The 20,121-nt window shown below is 37.4% G+C and overlaps 1 protein-coding gene across 12 annotated transcripts in view; it reads left to right on the forward strand.

Annotated features, from left to right (window-relative positions):
• Nucleotides 1-20,121, forward strand: part of CLASP1 (cytoplasmic linker associated protein 1) — a 263,831-nt gene that overhangs the window by 166,432 nt on the left and 77,278 nt on the right. For 5 of the 12 annotated variants that reach the window (XM_041739917.1, XM_041739921.1, XM_041739920.1 and 2 more), the window contains exons 21-24: nt 342-365; nt 12,621-12,725; nt 15,020-15,046; nt 16,820-16,987. In XM_041739917.1, the coding sequence (XP_041595851.1) occupies nt 342-365; nt 12,621-12,725; nt 15,020-15,046; nt 16,820-16,987 (324 nt within the window). The remainder of the gene's footprint in view (nt 1-341; nt 366-12,620; nt 12,726-15,019; nt 15,047-16,819; nt 16,988-20,121) is intronic. The other 7 variants (XM_041739925.1, XM_041739927.1, XM_041739919.1 and 4 more) reach the window with 2 other exon arrangements.

Here is a 20,121-nt window from a genome sequence, read left to right on the forward strand (position 1 = left end):
TTCTCCTCCTGTACGCTGCTGGTACTTGGTTCTAAGAAAACGAAACTCTGAAGAGGATGAGGGTTGGCTAAAACAAAAATCAACAGTGTACCAATGGAGGCCCTACCCTGGGTTGTCATGTTTCATTCTGTTTTCCAAAAGTGACATGACACTAGGCCAATTTTAATACAAGGCACACTTATTCGCTTCAGAATCTGCTTTGCTGTTGAACTTCTTTTTTAATTTTATTTTAAATTGTACTTTTGCTTTTTTAGTAGCTAATAACATTCTGCTTTTTAATTTTTTTACTGTTACTAACTGTTCCCTGTTATCCCTTCCCTTGTTTTTTAATTTGCTTAAAGATGGTACTTCCACTAAAGCAGAGGGTAAGCGGTTTGTTTCTGTGATTGAGGTGTGTCTCGCCTTCACTCGTCCTCTGTGCTCACTGAGTGTTGCCTGGCACCCAGTCGTCCCCAACAAGGTCCCTGCATGACACGTTGCATGTTCCCTCCACTCTTCTTCATTCTGTTTCCCCGGCTCTTTGGTTTCCCCTCTATCTGAGCTCCCCTCTCCTTCCTTGTTCTGTTGTGGTTCTGGTGAATTTGTCACTCACGTTCACGTGTGCTATACGAGGTTTCCGGCGCCCAGTCTACCTGGGGAGGAGCATTGCCAAGACATTGTGTGCTACTGTCCCCTGAGCTGCTTGTCTCAGATTTTAGTACTCCTGCGGCACCCCCTCCGGAGTCCTCGTTCCCTTCTCTTTTTTTCTCTTTACTTTTTGTGCTTCTGTGGGCTTCTCAGGATTTGCCATTTCCTGTTTTGAAAAATCAATTCATTATTTAGAAGAGAGGCTGGTAACGGTTTTCTACCAGGTAATTTATAGAAATGTTAAACGACACTTTTCTCTTTCCTGAAGATGCTGCTGAATCATGCAATGTCATTTCTGTTTGTATCACGGGCATATACCCCATTTATTCGTTGACCATTCTTGCACTCACCAGCCATGTATTAAATGCCTTCCATGTGCCTTGTTCTGCGCTACATGCAGGATCTAGCCTGGTGAAAGAAACCCATGCCTCCTGGTCCACTTTGGTTTCTTTTGATGCCATTCTCCAGTAGTTCTTCCTGATTTTGCATTATATTTTTGACATTTTGACCTAACCATTTCAGTCTGTACAGGTCTTTGATGAGCACATGCTAGATGAGACCAGCCCTTTGCACAGTCTATAGCTGTAAAGTAGGATAATGCCTCAAATAATTGAAACTTAGGGAACCTCATCTTCTTAAGATAGTGGCTTAGACTCACCAACCCTCAGCCTAATGATTAACAATTAGGAGCTGCTAGTTTACTTTCATACGTTATTTGGCCATTCTAAAAGGCTAGCCTGCAAAGTGGACTGGTTCTATCTATATGTGCAATTCACAGTACTTTTAATCAATATACCACTTCCTTGGGGACTCATAAAGGAAAAATTAGGAATAGAATTTTTTTTCAGCAAAGAGCATAGTCCCAAGGTCAGTGTTCTTCAAAGTGAACCTCATCATAAGAATTACCTACAGCTTGCTAAAGGAGCAGAGCCCTGGGTTAGGATGGAGCAATAGAATCTGAATTTTCAACAAGCCCCACAGGTGGTTCTTCCGGTTGGACAAGTGTGAGAAGTGAAAAGTTGCCCAAATGAAAAATGGACAAGAAGCCTATGTCACGATGAGGACCTACTTCATGAGAGCAGCAGACTCCTGGGGCTGGGTGTGATTTTTCCATTTGTAGCTGATAATAAGTAATTGTATGTTTCTCCTTCCCAAAGAAACCATCCTACATATTTGCTCAGCTTACATGGAAGAGTAGTAGAGAGCAGAATTCCAAAATGTAGATGGAATGGGAAATGAAGATGTTCCAAGGGACATTGTGTTATTTTTTCAGATGCTCTCGTGTCATGTATCTGTGTGACAGACTTGAAATCAGCCTGCTGTTTTACCCAGCACTAGGAATTTTTCACTTTTTTTTTCCTTTTTATTAGTTTTCTTTTTACTGATGCAGAGCAAGGTCAGAGAATTGCCTACTCAGTTATTGTGCCCAAGACCAAGAGGCGTCTCTTTCTGATTCTTCCAGTAGGGAAAGTGGGAGAATGAGATGGGGGCCCTTCGTTGTATAGGGTTCAGAATCCAGTGGAAGCCAGCCTTAGTGAGGGAAGCCGGTGTGCCTTGTTCTCTGGGTCCCAGGGCTGTGCAGGCTCTTGAGGGCTGGACATCAGACTATCAGGCCTTGAGCGCCCACAAGAGGGAAAGGACATGGTCCTGGGGGACCATATACTCCTTTACATCTAGGAGACCCTGGCTGTGAAGCAGTGAAACCTAGCGGTGGTACTCAGAAACTCTGCACACGGTTCTTAGGAAAAGGCAGAAAGTATCACAACCTGGAGTAAATGTTGGGCTTGTCCTGAGTTTCCAGTTTGAATTTTTGTAAACCTTTTGGGCCTTTTTAAAATTTGTTAATAAGCCTATGAAATTCTTTCCTGTCTAGCTCCTGAGACAAGAAGAGCCAGGTGCTTTCATCAGTAGGAGACAAAGATAAGACTTGGAATCAATAGTTGGATGCTCTAAAGTAAAAATTCAGACAATGCATTTGAATTCTGGCCTAGTGTAGGAATGGAGAAAATACATCTCCTTTGGGTGTTTCTTTATCATACCCATCAAGTAGCCTTTCTCACATTTACAACTAGTCAGAAAATATTTTTTTGTGAAGAACCAACAGAAACTCATCCTTTGGAAACAAGTTTATTTCCAGGTTATCTTTGGTTAATTTGGGGAGATTTTGAAGGAAGCATTTATATCATTGATTCTGCTGCTTGTGGGAAAGTCTATGATGAGATGCTGCACCTGTGACAAATGAATGCACTCTCATCTAATGGTTGGGTTTGGTGTGTGTGTGTGGGGGGGTTGTTTGTTTTTTGTGTTTTTGTTTTTTTGTGTGTGTGTTTTTAAGAGCTACTATGGTTTAGGAAATGCCTCATTCAGATTCTTTCTTGGAACACGTAATTTTAAATGCAGGGTTCCTGGGCTTGAATGACCCGTGGGAGCTGACGACTTACTGATCATTTCAGAGAATAAATGATCATACGTTATTAAGTCAAAGGCTTAATGGACTTGGACTGAATGTAGGAAAAAAAACCCTGCCTTAACTTTTCATGGTTTTTAAGATTACAAATTAAAAACCATGTAGTCTTGTCTGCTCTTCAGGAAAAGGAACTTAGATTTTATTTTAGTTCAGTTTTATTGGGAAATAAAATATTTGGTATTATTGAATATTTATCCAAGAACTCTGAATTTTAAGTGATTAGCTTTTTTACACAGTGAAAATATATGTGTCTGTATGTTGGAATAAAAGTACTAAGGTTCTTTCAGTTTTGTCTTTAAAAAACACAAGAAAAGTTCCTTTGGGGGAATGGTACTTGCAGGTAACATAATTTACAAGTGGTCAACTTCCCAGATTTTGATTTTATCAAAAATGCTGCGTATGAGTAGAGTTTGCTTTAGTTGTGCCCCGAAGCCATGAGTTTATAAAGCAAATACATATGCCAAAAGGCCCAGTGTGATGAGTGGTGACTTATCTACAAGAACTTTTAATCTTTATAACCTCTAAATTAAGAATTGCCTGAAATTTTGAAACATAAGGGGGACAGAAACTCTAGTGATATGAGGCTGTCTGATAAGTGATTTCTTAAATTACCTTGGACCAAATGTAGGAAAACCATGGCTGCAAGTTAAACTGGCTGCACAGGTTTCATTTCCCATTTTGAGGGCTCTTCTGGAAGAATGGCATTGTGTTTGAAAGAAATTCTTCAGCAGCTCTTTTAAAAAGCTACTCAATATTGGTTGTTCTGCCTTTATTCTATGAAAGTCAAAGGCTGCTGTCTTCCAATTCTTTGTTTGCTTCTGGGTGTAGCCCCTTCTTTGGGTAGGTCCATTCTTGTCCATCTCCAGAATTATTTTTTTTCTGTTGGATAGTTCTCTGATACTGCTTATTTCTATTTCTCTTACTTATGCTTTTTTCTTTCATGTCTGCATTTCATCTTCTGTCATTACACAGTATGAATGTCAGTTAATAACAGGTCGTATTGGGATCCCTGGGTGGCGCAGGGGATCCCTGGGTGGCGCAGCGGTTTGGCGCCTGCCTTTGGCCCAGGGCGCGATCCTGGAGACCCGGGATCAAATCCCATGTCGGGCTCCCGGTGCATGGAGCCTGCTTCTTCCTCCGCCTGTGTCTCTGCCTCTCTCTCTCTCTCTGTGACTATCATAAATAAATTAAAAAAAAAAAATAACAGGTCATATTGTAGAACTAAAAATATTTTTATTCTTTGTTCCATTTATTGAATATATTTTGGTTTTCTTAAAGACCGTGGAGTATTTTATATCATCTCTTTAGAACGTAAATAGGCACTCAGAGTAATATCACTAAATTAATAAACTGAAAACAAACCAACCAACCTTCTCCTTATATAAGAAATCTTTATCTGAGTACAACACAACAGAGGCCCATTTAACTCCCCAAAATTGATTTTAAGGGTGCCCTGAGGTCTTAGCGATTCATGGGGATCCCCGTGGCGACAAGAAACAAGCCCTTCTGCTCTTCCCAGGTGAGAGGTAAGGTTGACATTGAGCCAGCATTGTAAAGGGGACTAGGAACAAAACCTCTTTATCTTCAGGTTAATATGGTATCTCTTGACTTTGTCCTATCTAGAGGAAAAAACCAGTCTCCCCTTATTTGTAACTGAGTGCACTTCTGGCGTAAGTTATGGTTTCAGTTCTCATTGTCTGTAGCGTCTGGGAACTCCAGCCTGAGGAATTTAAGTGGTATGTGTTTGTAGCCTCCAAGGGTGCTGGACAGGAGCAGTGAACTTCTGCAGAGGAGTACACCCAAATCGGGTCCAAGATTCCCAGAGATTAAAACATACCACATGTGAGCTCATAAGCCATAATTACCTCTATAATGAGGGAGAAGTGGCAGGCGAAAAGAATACAAACATTTTAATCCTTCAAGACTTAAGGATCTTTTATGTAACATGAAATATATAATTGCAGTTAAATGTCTAAGAGAAGTAAGAAACTTGCATTTTTAGCAACATGTAGAATTCAGCAGTCTGAATGATCCTCCTCATTGAGAAACATATCACTGATCTAGGATGAAAACAGTGAACCCACACATCTCCAGATCTAAGCAGAAACAAGAACCCTAGTAAGTGAGGGTTTAAAAGCTGGTTTTTACCTTGAGGTTTTTGGATGAATGTCAGAGATGTTGAGCATTCCCTATGACGGGTATGTGGGACATGGAGGATGAGTAAAGTGGAGCCTACCCAGGACCTGATCATCACTGATAAAAAGGAAGTTAACTCCACTAAACTGAAGAGGATGAGAGGAAATTTTACCCATTTCTTAATCTTGATACTGGGTAAAGGGGGGTAAGGAATCTTCCCTGAGAATATGCAGTCATAAATTGCATCTTCATGCAGTTTTTGTTTTTTTTTTGTTTTTTTTTTTAAATTTTTTTTTTTTTTTTTTTAATTTAATTATGATAGTCACAGAGAGAGAGAGGCAGAGACATAGGCAGAAGGAGAAGCAGGCTCCATGCACCGGGAGCCTGATGTGGGATTTGATCCTGGGTCTCCAGGATCGCGCCCTGGGCCAAAGGCAGGCGCCAAACCGCTGCGCCACCCAGGGATCCCTTCATGCAGTTTTTGAATCAGAATTGACACTTTTCGTCTGAGAACCCAACAGATAAAACACCTGAATAGATAAATCATATTAAAGTGGCTTGTGGATCACTTGTGTCTAAGGACACTAGCAGAAACAAACATAAATCCTCATTGGAAGAATACCACTTCAATCTGCATCTTAAAGAATTCCTATAAAGTTCCAAGAAAAGGAATCCTTTCATTGTCTTAATATTTAAAGAAATAAATTTGCAAAGACAAGCGAAGGAGTAAGAGACTATAAAGAATGACCAAGTCGATTTTAAAGAACAAATGGATCTTTTAGAAATGAAAATATAATAGATGATTAAAATTAAGAACTCACTGTGTAATTTAAGCAACAGAATTGTTGTAGCTAAAGAGAGAATTCATGAATTCAAGACAGGAAAGTACTGTCCAGAGTACAGTGTGTGTAGAAGAGTAGAGTTGTGAAAGACAAAGAAAGTTACATGGAAAATAGTGAAGACATTTAATGAAGAGAGAATGGGGCATGGACAGTATTTGAAGAGGTGATGGCTGAAAAGTCTCCAGAATTGATGAAAGGTACTAGACCACAGACTCAAATAACCCAGCAAGTCCCAAGCAAGACAGAAGGACAAATGGTAAAATAGTAGAACACCACAGATTGAAAAAGAAGATATTAGAAGCAGCGAGAGGGGCAAAGAGACTACCCATGAAGGAAAGCCAGAGTTTACATCCAAATAAAATTGGGGAAATCTGGATAAGATGGATGGAGCCTATTAACATCCATGTCTTGCTTCTGATTTTGCGCTGCAGGTTTAGAAGATGGGAGGGAATCTGGGTAAAGAGCACATGGACTCCATCTGTGTTCCATCTTACAGCTGCAGTGGAATCTACAATTATCTCAAAATTAAAAGTTTAACTTAAAAAGACAGTGATTTTGGGGTGCCTGGGTGGCTCAGTTGGTTAAGTGTCTGCCTTCGGCTCCGGTCATGATCCCAGGATCCTAGAATTGAGCCTCCACATCTGGCTCCCTGCTCAGCGGGGAACCTGCCTTTCCCTCTCTCACCCTCCCTCCCCCTGCTTGGGTTCTTTCTCTCTCTCTCTCTCTCTCTCTCTCTCTCTCTCTCTCTCTGTCAAATAAATAAATAAAATCTTTAATAAAAAAGATTTAAAAACTCCCATCTCCCCAAAAGTATGATCTAATTGAAGTTGTGTTTTTAATATGTTACTTTAATTAATGAGACCATTATCTTTAAACACAGTTAAGCATAGCCTTAAAAAATTAAGACAAGGAAGCAACAGATGCTAAAAGACAAATAAGTGTGATTAAGATGGTAAAAATAAGCTTATATGAACTACACTTTCCAGTTAAAATAGGAAGATTATTAGACTTGATTGTTTTTAAAGATCCAGCTATGTGATATTTAAAGGGACAAATCTAAAATAAATGCCTGCAGATAGAGTAAAAGACAAAAGGATAAGAAATACATAGTAAAGGAAAGCTGTGGAAGATCTATTAATAACAGAAAAAAGTAAGGCAAAACCTTAGAGATAAAGAGAATTGCTATATAATAAAAATTAGTAGGGAAGTCGAGGTGACTCAGTGGTTGAGCATCTGCCTTCAGCTCAGGTTGGGATCCTCAGGTCCTGGAATCGAGTGCCACATCGGGCTCCTTGTGAAGAGCCTGCTTCTCTAAGTTTCTGCCTCTCTCTCTCTCCCTCTCTCTCTCTCTCTCTCTCTCTCTGTGTGTGTGTCTCATGAATAAATAAAAATCTTTAAAAAATAAAAATATAAAGTAGCTCTTTTCCTTCAAGCAATATAAAGTTGCTTGAAGCTCAGCCACTATCATGAATGACACAGTAACTATCCAGATCGAGAAGTTCATGACCAACTGACTATTTCAGCAGAAACAGAGGGTCATTGATATTCTTTATCTCAGAAAGGCAACAGTACCTAAGACAGAAATTTGGGGAAAACTAGACAAAATGTACAAGACCACACCAGATGTCATCTTTGTATTTGGATTTAGAACCCATTTTGGTGGTGGCATGACAGTGGGCTTTGGCAGTATTTATGATTCCTTGGATTATGCAAAAAAAAAAAAAAAAAAAAGAACCCAAACATAGACTTGCAAGACATGGCCTATATGAGAAGAAAAAGGCATAAAGAAAATAGAGAAGGAACACAACAGAATGAAGAAAGTCAAGGACTGCAAAAACCAGTGTTGGTACTGGCAAAAAAGAAGTGAGCTGAAGATTGGGCAACACTAGTAGTAAGAATTCTGCAGGGATTTTATCTGTGGTGATTGTGCAGATTTTTCATGAGAAGATTAATAAACTTTTATGTGTTTGGATGTTTGAAAAAAAAATATATATATATATATAAATTTCTAAATAGGGAATACGTTCATGTAGTTCAAAACTCAGAAAATAGGACGAGGTACACAATTAGTAGTTTCCCTCCCATCTTTTCATTTGCCTAGCTATCACTTCTTTCCCTTTGACTTCAGTCTTAAAATTTTAGTTTCATTTCTATCAAGAGTTTCTTGGCATATAGGAGCAATTTAAAAGTATTTTCTCCCCTTCTGAAAACATAAAAGATAGCATATTTATACACTACATCTTGATTATTTTCACTTAATGTATCATAAGATCCTTCCATATTAGCTTAGAGGATGTCCTTATTCTTGATTACCACTGTACTGCATTCCGCTATGTGGAAACTAACCAGCCAGTCCCATATTGATAGACCTTGGAATTATTTCCAGAGTTTTGCTATTATAAACATTGCTATCATGAATAATCTCTAATATATGTCACTTTGCATGGGTGCAAGTATATTAGTAGAATAAACTACCTAAAGTGGAATTGGTGGAATAAAAAGTGTGTGCATTTGTAATTGTGGTAGATCTTGCCAAACAGCTATCTATAAGGGCTGTACTAATTTCCACTCTCAGCAGCAATGAGTAAGAGTGCCTCCTCTTTCCCTACGTGTTAGAATGTTAGCACATTCTTAGCTTTTTTTCTTATTGACTGAGGCTGAATAATATTTCATACACTCAAGAACCATTTCTATTTTCTGTTAACTACCTTTTCCTAGCTCTTGTCCATTCTTTATTGCATTGTGATAGTGGTGTGCTGGGGCTGTCTTGAACTATTTCATGACAGCCAGTTGTTAGATTTTCAGACTTTATGTAATCTAGTTGATTTCATGTCAGTAGCCTGAAATTGGCCATGGTGAGAATATTTACACCAGGGAAATTAGAAAACACAAATCTGCAGAAACCCTTCCCCACTGCCCATTGTTAAACATTTACCAGCACAACTACTGTTGGTGGACTTACTGATTCCTAGAAACCTTTTATATGTTGTGGAAATTAGCCCTTTGTGATATGAATTGCAAATAATTTTTCCCAATTTGTCATTTTCTTTAACTTGCTCATAGTTTTCTTCTTGTCATGCTGAGATTTTATTTAAAAAAATTAAGTAATCAGATTTATCAGTCTTCTAATGGCTTTTCATTTTAATCACAACCAGAATGGACTTTCCCACTACAAGTTACAAGGGATTTCTCCTGTGTTTTATTTTAAAACTTGTATGATTTCATGTTTTACTTTTTAATCTTAGGTTCATTTGCTGTTTTTCTTGGTATAAAGTGTGAAGTACAGATCCAAATTATTTTCCCAAAGCAAAACATTAACAAGTAAGATCTAGTAATGTATTTTTTTAAAGCAACACTTTATGTTGAGCTACATATCAATCCTTATGGAATGAAGCAAAAACAGTGCTTAGAGGAAAATTCATAGCCTTAAGTTCGTATTAGAAGAGAAGCATTCAGGAGGTTGTTTCCAAAAGTTAGAGAAAGAACAGAATAAACCCAAAGGAGAGTTGGAAAGAAATAATAGAGATAAGAGTACAAGTTAATGAAGTAGGCATTAAACATTAACAAGACAGGATTAAGAAATAGAAATTGTATGAGGCATTGGATAATCCCAGTCTTTCATAAACTCCAAGAAGGTGAGAATACTTCCCACATTAATGCAGCTGATGTAGCCTTAGCACTAAACGAGAAAAGGGTACAGTCAAGACATACTGTGTATGTGAGTATGTACATTGTGAGAGTTTATCTTGGGTCTAATAGCTTAGAAACTTCCTGGTGGATCAGCACATTTAAGAGAAGAATCCTCTTACCTAAGAAGATGTAGAGAAAGCATCAAAAAATTCAATTATTTTGGCAAATCCTTGGCAATTAGGAATACAAAGGGGTTTTCATAGCCTATTGAAATATCATACTTTGTGAAATTCCCTAATTAAAAAAAATATATGGCTCAAAGCAACAAAGCCTACCCATGTAAGTGTGGACTACATGTCTAAGACAGTGGGATAAAGACAAAGAAATGAAAGAGTAGAGTTTGAAGGGAAAAAACTGGTCTTGTTTGTAGATAGTATATTTAGGTGACCCCAGATAATCTACATACAAGTTAGTAAAATTAACAAAAGTTTAGCAAGATTCCCAGAATTAAGATCAAAATATAAAGATTACATTCACATTTGTCTAGAAATTAGAAAATGCAATTTAATGTATTTTGTGTCATAAAGAAAAGGCACCTTTGAATAAATCTGTAAAATTTAAGACTTTTTTTTAAGTAAGACTTTTAGACAAAATTATAAAGCTTTGTTATAAGACATTGAAGAAAATGAAAAATCAAGATCATAAATCTGTCTTACCCCCCCCTCGAAATTAACCCTGCATTCCACATAATGCAGTTAAGATTTCAGCAGGTTGTTTTAAAATTGTATCTTTGGATGCATATTGAAGAGAACAAAGGCCTCGGGGGAAAACCAGGTTGGTTTACTCTACCAATTGGCAAAAAAGTTTTTGTAAGCTATTCACAACATTGTGATGTTACACTGGTGTGGACATGTGGACCACTGAATGAGACAGACCAGATAGTTGAGAAACAAGCCCACACATGTATTTAAGTACTTGGTAAATGACAAAAGGTGGCTTTTAGATCAGTAAGGGGTTAAGAAAATGTACTTGGATGCTGATTAGTCATATGGAAAAAATAAAGTGGGTCTCTACCTCCTACAGAAAAATCAATTCCGTAAGTGACCTCACAAATAAAATGTTGAGCAAAACAGTAAGTTTTGGAAAAATATATACCCTTTAATACAATTAAAAGCATTTAAAATATCTAAAACCATGCCATCTGTTTCTTGGTTATACACCTAGCTATATTAAAAGTTTCAAGAAATGCAAAAGGGGATGATGAATGCCGGGTTTAGGACCAGGTTACCAAATGTTGGGAGAAAGTAGGGGATACAGGGACATTTAAAGTTGTGTCCTACATACAGTGAATTTAAAATAGGAAGTGAGATTCAGTTGGTTTTTCATGTTCACTGACTCAGTGACTGCCTTGATTTAACTTCCTTAGGAAAGTAAAATGTCCTTATTCATATGTCAGCCAGCTAGCCAGACAAGCACAGGTAGCTAAACCAGTGGTGTGACCTTGGACAAATTAATTAATCCCCGTTTCCTTGTTTCCTCATCTGTAAAATGGAAATAAAATGTTCTTATGAGAATTACAAATTCACACGTGTTCAGCTCCTAGTATGATACCATATAGCTTTAGTACAGATTCTAGAATTTGTGGGTCTTTGCTTAAACTGCTACTAAAAGTCATTGATTCTAATTTTAATTTTTTTCTTACTGCAGTGCTTTTATTGCTCCTTACCTCTTTTTCTTGAGCCTTTTTCAAGTCTTAGGATTTGTTTTTCTGTATTACTTTTCTGTAAGCTTTCTTAAATGATGAAGTAGAAGTGGTTTTGAGCAATGTAAGATGCCAATGCAAGTTCCATTGGTTTGTGTTTTCCCTATCAAGTTGCTGTTCTGATTGACTTATGACAGGAGAGGCATTTTGTGCCCCTACTGAAACCAAAGAAGTCTTGAATTTTAAAAAGTTTTAATCTCCAATCATCACTGATTTTGCATTTCTGAGTTCACTTTTGTTTTTAAGGTTTCATGATTTATAACGGGAGTTGAACAGGATTGCTTTACTTAGAATGGCAAATGGCAAATTCTTCTCATAAATGCTTTTTTTTTTTTTTGGTCGTTGCTTCTCTAGCTACTCTGTAATATAGATTCTGTCTTCATCTTTTGCAGTCTAGAAACTTGTCACACATGCTTTAAACTATAAGTTTAGGGGTGCCTTGGTAGCTCAGTTGGTTAAGGTCGGCTTTCAGCTGAGGTCATGATCCCAGGGTCCTAGGATTGAGCCCTGCATCAGCCTGCCTCCACAGCAGAGTCCGCTTCTTTCAGTCTCTCTGCCCCTCCCCCCGCTTGTGCACTCACTCTCTCTCTCTCAAATAAATAAATAATCTTAAAATGTTTTAAAATAGAGGTTTAATGCCATATATCAGAACATTCTCCAGGGTGCCTTAGCTTTTGATTGCTGAGTTATGGTTTTTTGGTGGTTTTGTTTTGTTTTGTTTGCATTTAGTCTTATTTCTGTAGTATTTTTCTTAAGATGACCGCTAATATTTTTCTGCTTTTGGAAATTTGACAGATTTGTAGGTAGTAAAAAAGAATTTAATGTGAACAACATTAAATTGTGGGAAAAAAATCTTCAAATGGATATCACCTCTTTATCTGCAAATGTGATATGCTATAATACTTGTAACGGAAGCACCTTCTAGGTTCATGACTCATTCTCGGGAGTTGCTACATATCTGTAGAACTTGTGTGTGCAGATACAAGGCGCATGTGTGTTGTACACAGGGAAATGGGTCAGGACCTCACGCGAGGAAGACGCATGCCCCTGCAGGTGGCCCAGTCAGTGCCACTTGGGCGTGATCTGGGTTGTTTTCTTGAGTAGGTGTCACTGACTGAAAACGTGATGGAAACACCATTTTTGCTGCATCTTCCAGGTCGGATCCGCACAAGACGTCAGAGCTCCGGGAGTGCCACCAACGTTGCTACCACCCCGGACAATCGAGGCCGCAGTCGCGCCAAAGTGGTTTCACAGTCTCAGCGTAAGAAGTATATTTTTTACCCTTTGTTATCCCAGTTTTGTTTAACAGCCCATTCTACAGTTGAAAAATTTATAGTTATTTTCATTACTTCAGGGGAAAACCACATTTGTGTGGCTCCAAGCTGCCGTGAGTAGTCTTGATGTTTGTTGGGTAAGCTTACAAAATGGATACTTTGGTCTCCCTTCCAGGTGATTTAAATTTTGTATTATTACACATTAAACATTAAGATGTGGTTTCTCTCCCTTTCCTCAAGCATCTCAAATTGAGATATACCTGGGCTGTGACCCATTTTACTGTTGATAAGGAGTCCCTCTGATGTAATTTAAGAGCAGTACCTGGGGATTATTTTAATGTGGAGTTCTCGTTCAGTGGTAATGAGCAAATCCATTAAAAGCTCTCCCCATTAACCCTGTGTTCTAACATCTGCAGCCTGCTCTTCTCCACCTGCCAGTGTGGGCTTCTGCTTTGCCCAGCTGCTCTCGCTTCCATTACTGCTTGTCTGTACATGTTGAGTCACTTGGCTTGTTTAGCATCAGCCATGAAAGCAGCCATAGATGGAAGGAATGTATTCAGATCACTCTTAGGAACCACCCCAGTGTCTCACTTCCCAGCCACACTTGACTTTGAGTCTTCTGCTCCTTCTGTATGCATATAGAGTGGAGCTGGGTGTCCCAGTTCTCCTGGGCAAGGTGAGCATGGGGGAGGAAGGCTCTCCTTCCCTGGGTGTTGTACTCGGTCCCAGCACAGCACTTCCCAGCCCATAGGTGTCTACCTCCTCTGTGGTTCCCAGGAGCTATCTGGCTTGTGTAGAGAGCACTCAGTCCGTGGCCAGACCTTAGGTTCTGGTTAGTATATAGAATGCCTTTCTCAGCTCCTTGTGAATTCAGACAATCTCCTATGCCCCTCTGGTAACTCTAGGCCTCATGTTAAACAAATGTAATATCCTTTCTGAAAAGAAAGTATAACATCGGTCATACATTGCTAACAGGCTTGTCTGATGCAGAAGCACATGCTTCTGGTGTATCGCCCAGGTGTACACAACATAACATGCGTTGTGCACCTGTAGACCTTGAGAACAGTATCCTAGCTCTGGTTATTCTGTTGAACCCTAGTGATGCCTAGAGTCACAGATGGATAAAATACTCTGGTCATGACCTCATAAATATAAATCAGGTCTTCTCACAGAGAAATTTTTCTGGACAAATGCTGTTCAAGATTCAAAATATAGGTTTGTATGTTAAAATTGAGTTTAATAAAAAAATGTCTAGTTCTTTAGCCATGCAGTGTTAGTTCCTTTCTTGGAGAGTAAGGGTTAAACAGTACTTTACATTACTTTATGTCTGTTTATTGGCATTGGCCTCTGCAGGGGTTCCTGCCTGTGGCCTGGCTCCTCTGCTTAGGAGGTAGTGAAGGCTACATTGCTTCTGTAGTGGGGGTGAAGGCAAGGATAGAGCTGTAATTCTTTAGTCTTGTAGAAATACTCTACCCTATCTTAGCGCTCCACTTTAAAAGTCTTCAGCTTTACCTTACTGACCAAATTCCACTCACAGGAGGGACAACCCAGCAAATAATCAAGACTAGACCTCAAACTTATGCATATAAATTTAGTATTTAAAAAAATTCTTATAGGAGGTAAACATGAGCATCTTTATATGTTTTACAAATGTAGATACAGCAGCATTCAAAGTCCTGGTATAATAGTGAATAGATTTCATTAACATTAGATTTAGGGCCCTAAATCTATTGTTAGGCATATTTTAAAAATGCATATTTTAAATATTTGAGGATTTAAATATGTGAAGATTAGCATTTAAATATTTGAGGATTTGGCATAGGATATTCAGATGAAACTAGTTAGTAGCAGTTTCTTTGGATGCGTGATGTTTATTGAGCACTTCCTATATGTTAAGTACCAGTCACAGTGGTAGGGATCCATAAACGAATAGGATCTAGTCACTTCTCTAAGCTTGCTCAGCACTGAAGAGTAGACGTGCTCCCGGAGGCCAACACACTGGTCTTCTCTGCATCTCCTCTGCCTGGCACTGTGCTGGCACATAGGTTTCTGAGTGTTCCATGAACAGACCTAAAATAAATGCTGATAGAGTATGATATGACTACAGTAAACATAGGTACAAAAGTAAACTAAGAGGAAAAAGACCCAGAAGAAAAAGCTATTTTGTTAATGTGTTTGTGAACAAAGACATTTGTGTTGTGTTGCATGCTGACCTTCTGTATTGTGCTATTGTCTTTTAATCCACTTTTTGCCTGTCCTTTGGTCTGCTCTCATAATCAAGGATCCAGATCTGCTAATCCTGCTGGTGGTAAGCCATTTCTCTTCTTGCCTTTTTTTTTTTTTTTTTTTTTTTTTGCGTTTCCTTCACTCCCTGTCCCATGTTCCTTGCACAATATTAATTTCTATGTTTATTATAAGCTTAGTTAATCTTTCTGCATTTTTTCTGCATTTTCAAATTCTAGAGTTTAGAATGAATTTCTTTTCTCCTTTTACATAGCTGAATAGTCCATTTTGGGTGCTCAAAGTTAATGGGCAAGATTAATAAATCCTGAGACAGGTTCTTCATGGTGATGTGTACCAGTGATTTTGATAATGAATTTCACTTTAAATTGTAGCTGTCATTATCAAGTTCTAATTTTTGTGAGTAGTTACCTTAGTGATTCATTTGAATGATGGAGGGGTGTGTGGGGGTGTGTGTTTCAAGGTTACATGTTATTTAAAAGGCTTTTTATCTCTGGGTCATGCTATTCTGGTACACAATAACATGCATTTTATATTTGAGAATTTTATTGCTTCTCTACTGAAGGGGAGTGTACTAAGTAAATGACTGCCATTTTAGTGTGTTGATGCAATCTTTAAAATTTTGCTGTTTTAAGAAAGAATGCTGTCTCATGAGAAATGGTTATATAACTATCCAACCACTTACTCATTTATAAAAATCACTAACTCTGTTATTTATTTTAAATTTCTGATTCTCTTGTGTACATCTCAGGGCATGTGGTCTTACGTAATTTCTACTTTTGTAGGTTTCTGAGATTTCCTTTGAAACTTAGTACACAGTTTTTGTAGTATGTGTAGAAAGGTGAAAAGAATATCTTCTGTTTGTTGTACGTGTGTGTGTATGTGGGACGTGTGTTTATACATATCTGTATAATTTTGACCACTCTGTCCATTTCAGAGAGGTGTATTAGTTATTAGTTTCATTAGTTGTTATTTTCCTTAGAGATACACTAATAATTATGGCCTTCTCAGTTTATCCCTGTATCTTTATCAATTTTATGTTTTATATTTCAAAGCTGTGTTACTTGGAGCATAAAGGTTCATGATTATTATGCCTTAATAGACAGTTATTTTTTTATCAATATGAAATATCCCTTGTCCTTTTTTAACATTTTGTTCTGTTTTGTTGTTTTGTGTTAGGTGTGTTGTTTGTTTCTTAATGAACAACAGCAGTTAAATATCATTTTCTATTTTTAAATCAATCCAAGAATTTCTCTCTTTTAATAGATTAATCTGGCCACACTTAGTACGAATAGTGATATGTTTGAGTTTATTTCTACCATTTTTTGTGTGTGATTTTTTTGTTTACCATGTTTCTAGTTATCTTCTTGCCTCCTTTTCTTCCATTTGTGTTCTTGGATCTACTTTCTTCCACTCTTGTTTAAGAAACTTCTGTTATAATTCTTTTCTTCCAATAGTTATACTTAAAATTTTTCACATATCAACTCTTATAGAACAAACAAATAAAACAGTAAACAAGCACTTTTGTGATTATTTGTAGAAATTTGCTGCGGAATAGGGAGCTGTTTATACTCAGCTCACTCTTTTGAATCAGAAATTTTACTCTTAGTTTTGTAGAACTCCGCCTGTAATTCTTCTTTGTATAAACATTCTTTTATGATACTTGATGTTCCTTTATGCTCCATTAAAAAAAAATTAGTACTACCACCACCAAAAAGCCATTTTTATATAAAATTCTTAGTGTTTGATCCAAATTAATGTACTTACTGACTTCTGAAATTATTATAGTTTCTTCCCTGATTTATAGCTATTCTTCAGTTTTGTTTCATTTCATTTTTAGCTGGCAGCCGGTCAAGTTCCCCAGGGAAACTGTTGGGAAGTGGTTATGGAGGCCTTGCTGGGGGTTCGTCAAGAGGCCCACCTGTGACCCCCTCTTCAGAAAAACGAAGCAAGATTCCCAGGAGTCAGGGATGTAGCCGAGAAACAAGTCCAAACCGAATAGGATTAGGTAAGGATTCTCAAAGACCTCAAAACATCATTCCTAACTTGGTCATAATTTTTATTATAATGTAATGATTTTATCTAATATTGGAAATAGAGATCTGTTTTTGAACTGAGGATGTCACTTTGTGTTAAAAAAAAGACATTCTGATTTGTGCTTTTTACAGACTATGGCATGTTCAGGTTTGAATTACAACCGAAAACTATATGGGCCTCACCATTCAGATTGTCAGGAAGGAATTACATCACTGTGGGCTTTTGTGTTTTAGAGCCATTTCACAAAATGTTAGAATTGAGGAAGTGGGCAGGATTGTTTTCTTAATAATTAGGAGCAGTGTTGCTTTTCATCTTTCTTTCATGGATTAGCACTAAGTAGCCATTAATCTACATATGTTTTCAAAAGCAATTTGTAGAGTCCCAAGTTTATTTTGATTTTGATCTTCTCTAACCTAATTGGTGGAACTTAAGGTTAAATAACATGTATAGTTACTTTTGACATAGTGTTGCTCAAATGTGAAAACTTAGGAACAAATTAAAACCAAATATATAATATTTTTGTATTATAATATTTAGTTTCTTTGTGACAGTCTGTAGAATTATATAAATTAATCTCAGCATCTTATCCTATTCATATCTATAATCTGTTTAACATAAAAGATGTCTTTTATAATATATTATGAGAAATCTCTTAAATTTTTATTGTTTTCCGAGGGTATAAATCTATTAACTTGACATTAGAGTACTACTATATTCTTAAGTCCTGTTGGCTTATATTTCTCTTTTATTTATCTCATCAGCAACTTCCACTTGACTGTTTCCATTTTGTTAAACCATAGAACCAGAAGATAAAACAGATGTAGCTTCTGATTTTCAAAGAGTTTGTGGTCTTAGGGGTAGAAATTAAGACAGGATGACAGATACTGTGACATGCTGCTCTGGGACCATAGAAAAGGAGTGTCTTAGGGCCGTCGTGTGCCCCAGTCCTCCCGGATTTCCTGCTAGGACAGCCTTCCCAGAATAGGTCCATTTTTGATGATGTGTAAGTAGGGTTAGGCAGGGTAAGGAGAAGAGGAGAAAGGTATTCCAGGGCAGAGAGGAACATGTGCAGAAGCAGTCAGATGGGAGGGAACATAATGCGCTAAGGGACCCACAGGTAATTTATTTGTTTGCAGCAAAGGAAGTTTGTCAGGGTGAGGTGGGAGAAGGACAGAGGGACTGGGAGTGTACTTCTGGCCACCTGAGCTACGAGAAGGCAGGGGCACATAGTTAAGAAGTGGATTGGTTAATAGTTGGTTTAACTAACATTTCGAAAGCAAGTGAGAAATGTAATCAAGCAGTGGTTTTGTTAATTCTACATGATCCCAAACTTCTGTTGGTATTACATAGTGTGGTCCCTGAGCTGACAAGTTACTTGGATCTAGTAATTACAAATCCTGTGGATACATGCGGGAAGGTATCATGACTAGAATGTCTAAATTTTATATTTGAGGCTGTAACAGATGTATGTTTGGATCTAGTTTTATTTGGAAAATGAGTTTGATTTCATCGTAAGGTTTGGGCTGCCCTTTTTGGTAGTCAATTAAATGTATAGGATGTCTCTTGGCAACCCAGATTAGTTTCATACTTTTAAAGATTCTTTCTTTTGGGGGGATTTAACATATTATATTATTAAAAATGCTATTTTTACCTTTTGTTGGTATTAGAAAAGAGACTACCCCAGGTTGCCACACATAACTCTAGGACCTGGTATTCCATGGTTTTAACTAGGAAGTTTGTGTTGTGGATAGTTGAAAAGACAGCATCTAATAAGCCTTTAAAAGGTACTATGAAACATTATCCATCAGTAAGAACGAAATAGGAACCTATTCTCTTTCAAAGTTCTTATTTGAAAAATATTTTGGAAAAAGTTATTTCCTTGATGCTCATTAAGGGGATTAGTTATGTGTAAAGCTTTGAGGTCATTCATACGAATCTGATTAAAGAAGGAGCTTTGTTTAAATTTCTGCACATGGTGAAAATACACACAGTGTGAAGATAGATAAATGAATCAAGTACATCTTTCTACTTTTTCCTGTAGTACTGCTGAAAGATTCCATTTTATAGGGTGTCAGGTATATAGCATCTTTAGCAGTAGATCGTCCGTGGTTGTGATCATTTAGTTGATACTGGCTTGTATACCTGTATGTCTATAAGCATTTGGTTCATTGTATAGCAACTTTAAATATAAATATTCAAAAATATTAAGCATCTTCTAAGAATATTTTGTTTTATCCCAAACCAATTAATAGTTTTAATCATCGCTAAACTAGGCTTGGAATTTGCACTAAGAATTAATTCTACAGATGACCTACAAATTATGTTTGGTTCAGCTATGCCTCATCTGTGATAAAAATGACACCAAAGGTCTTATTTAGCATTTATGTTTTCTTAAGCAAAACAGGATATAATTCCTATTGTATAACCAAGAGACAAACATCCTACTACTATTTTTTTTCTTGGCAGAATATTCCTTCATAAACTGTTGAACCAAACAGAATAGATTGTAAATTATTGCATCTTGGGGTTTAATTCTGTTATTGATGAATAATAAAGTCCTAGAAGTAGCTAATATCTGTAGCAATTATATTTCAGAAGTTTGCCTTTAGTTTCCTTCTTCCACTCATCTCTTGAAAAGGCTATAAAAGTTTTTGGCAGCTTATATTCTGTGGATGTGCATTTAAAATGTTTTCAGATTTTCTGATGAAAAATATTTTGAAGGAAGCAAAACTTAATAGTAATCAGTGTCATCTGTTAAATTAGACTATTGCGTACAAGACCACAACATGAAAATCCCCAGACGGAGAGACATTTCATGTTAGTGCTCCTTATTTCTCTTGTATTTCTGCTTTCACTGTGAGTTCTGGTAGGACCCATCCCTTCCTTACAGGGCAAAAGTCAAGATTAGCCCCCAGAACACTCTAAAAGTAGAGTGTACTTTTGAAAGACGGTCAGATGGATTTTTCAAGGCTCCTCAGCCTTTCCTGTAAGCACAGGACCTCAGAACCACCGAAGAATACTGCTTTCATAAAGTTCAAGCAGCAAGCAAGCCTTCATGCCTCTTCCTCTTCTGTTATGCCTTCACTTTACATACTCTCATAGAGA

The sequence above is a fragment of the Vulpes lagopus genome, chromosome 24, assembly GCF_018345385.1.
Source record: "Vulpes lagopus strain Blue_001 chromosome 24, ASM1834538v1, whole genome shotgun sequence".
In the NCBI taxonomy this organism is placed as follows: Eukaryota; Metazoa; Chordata; class Mammalia; order Carnivora; family Canidae; genus Vulpes; species Vulpes lagopus.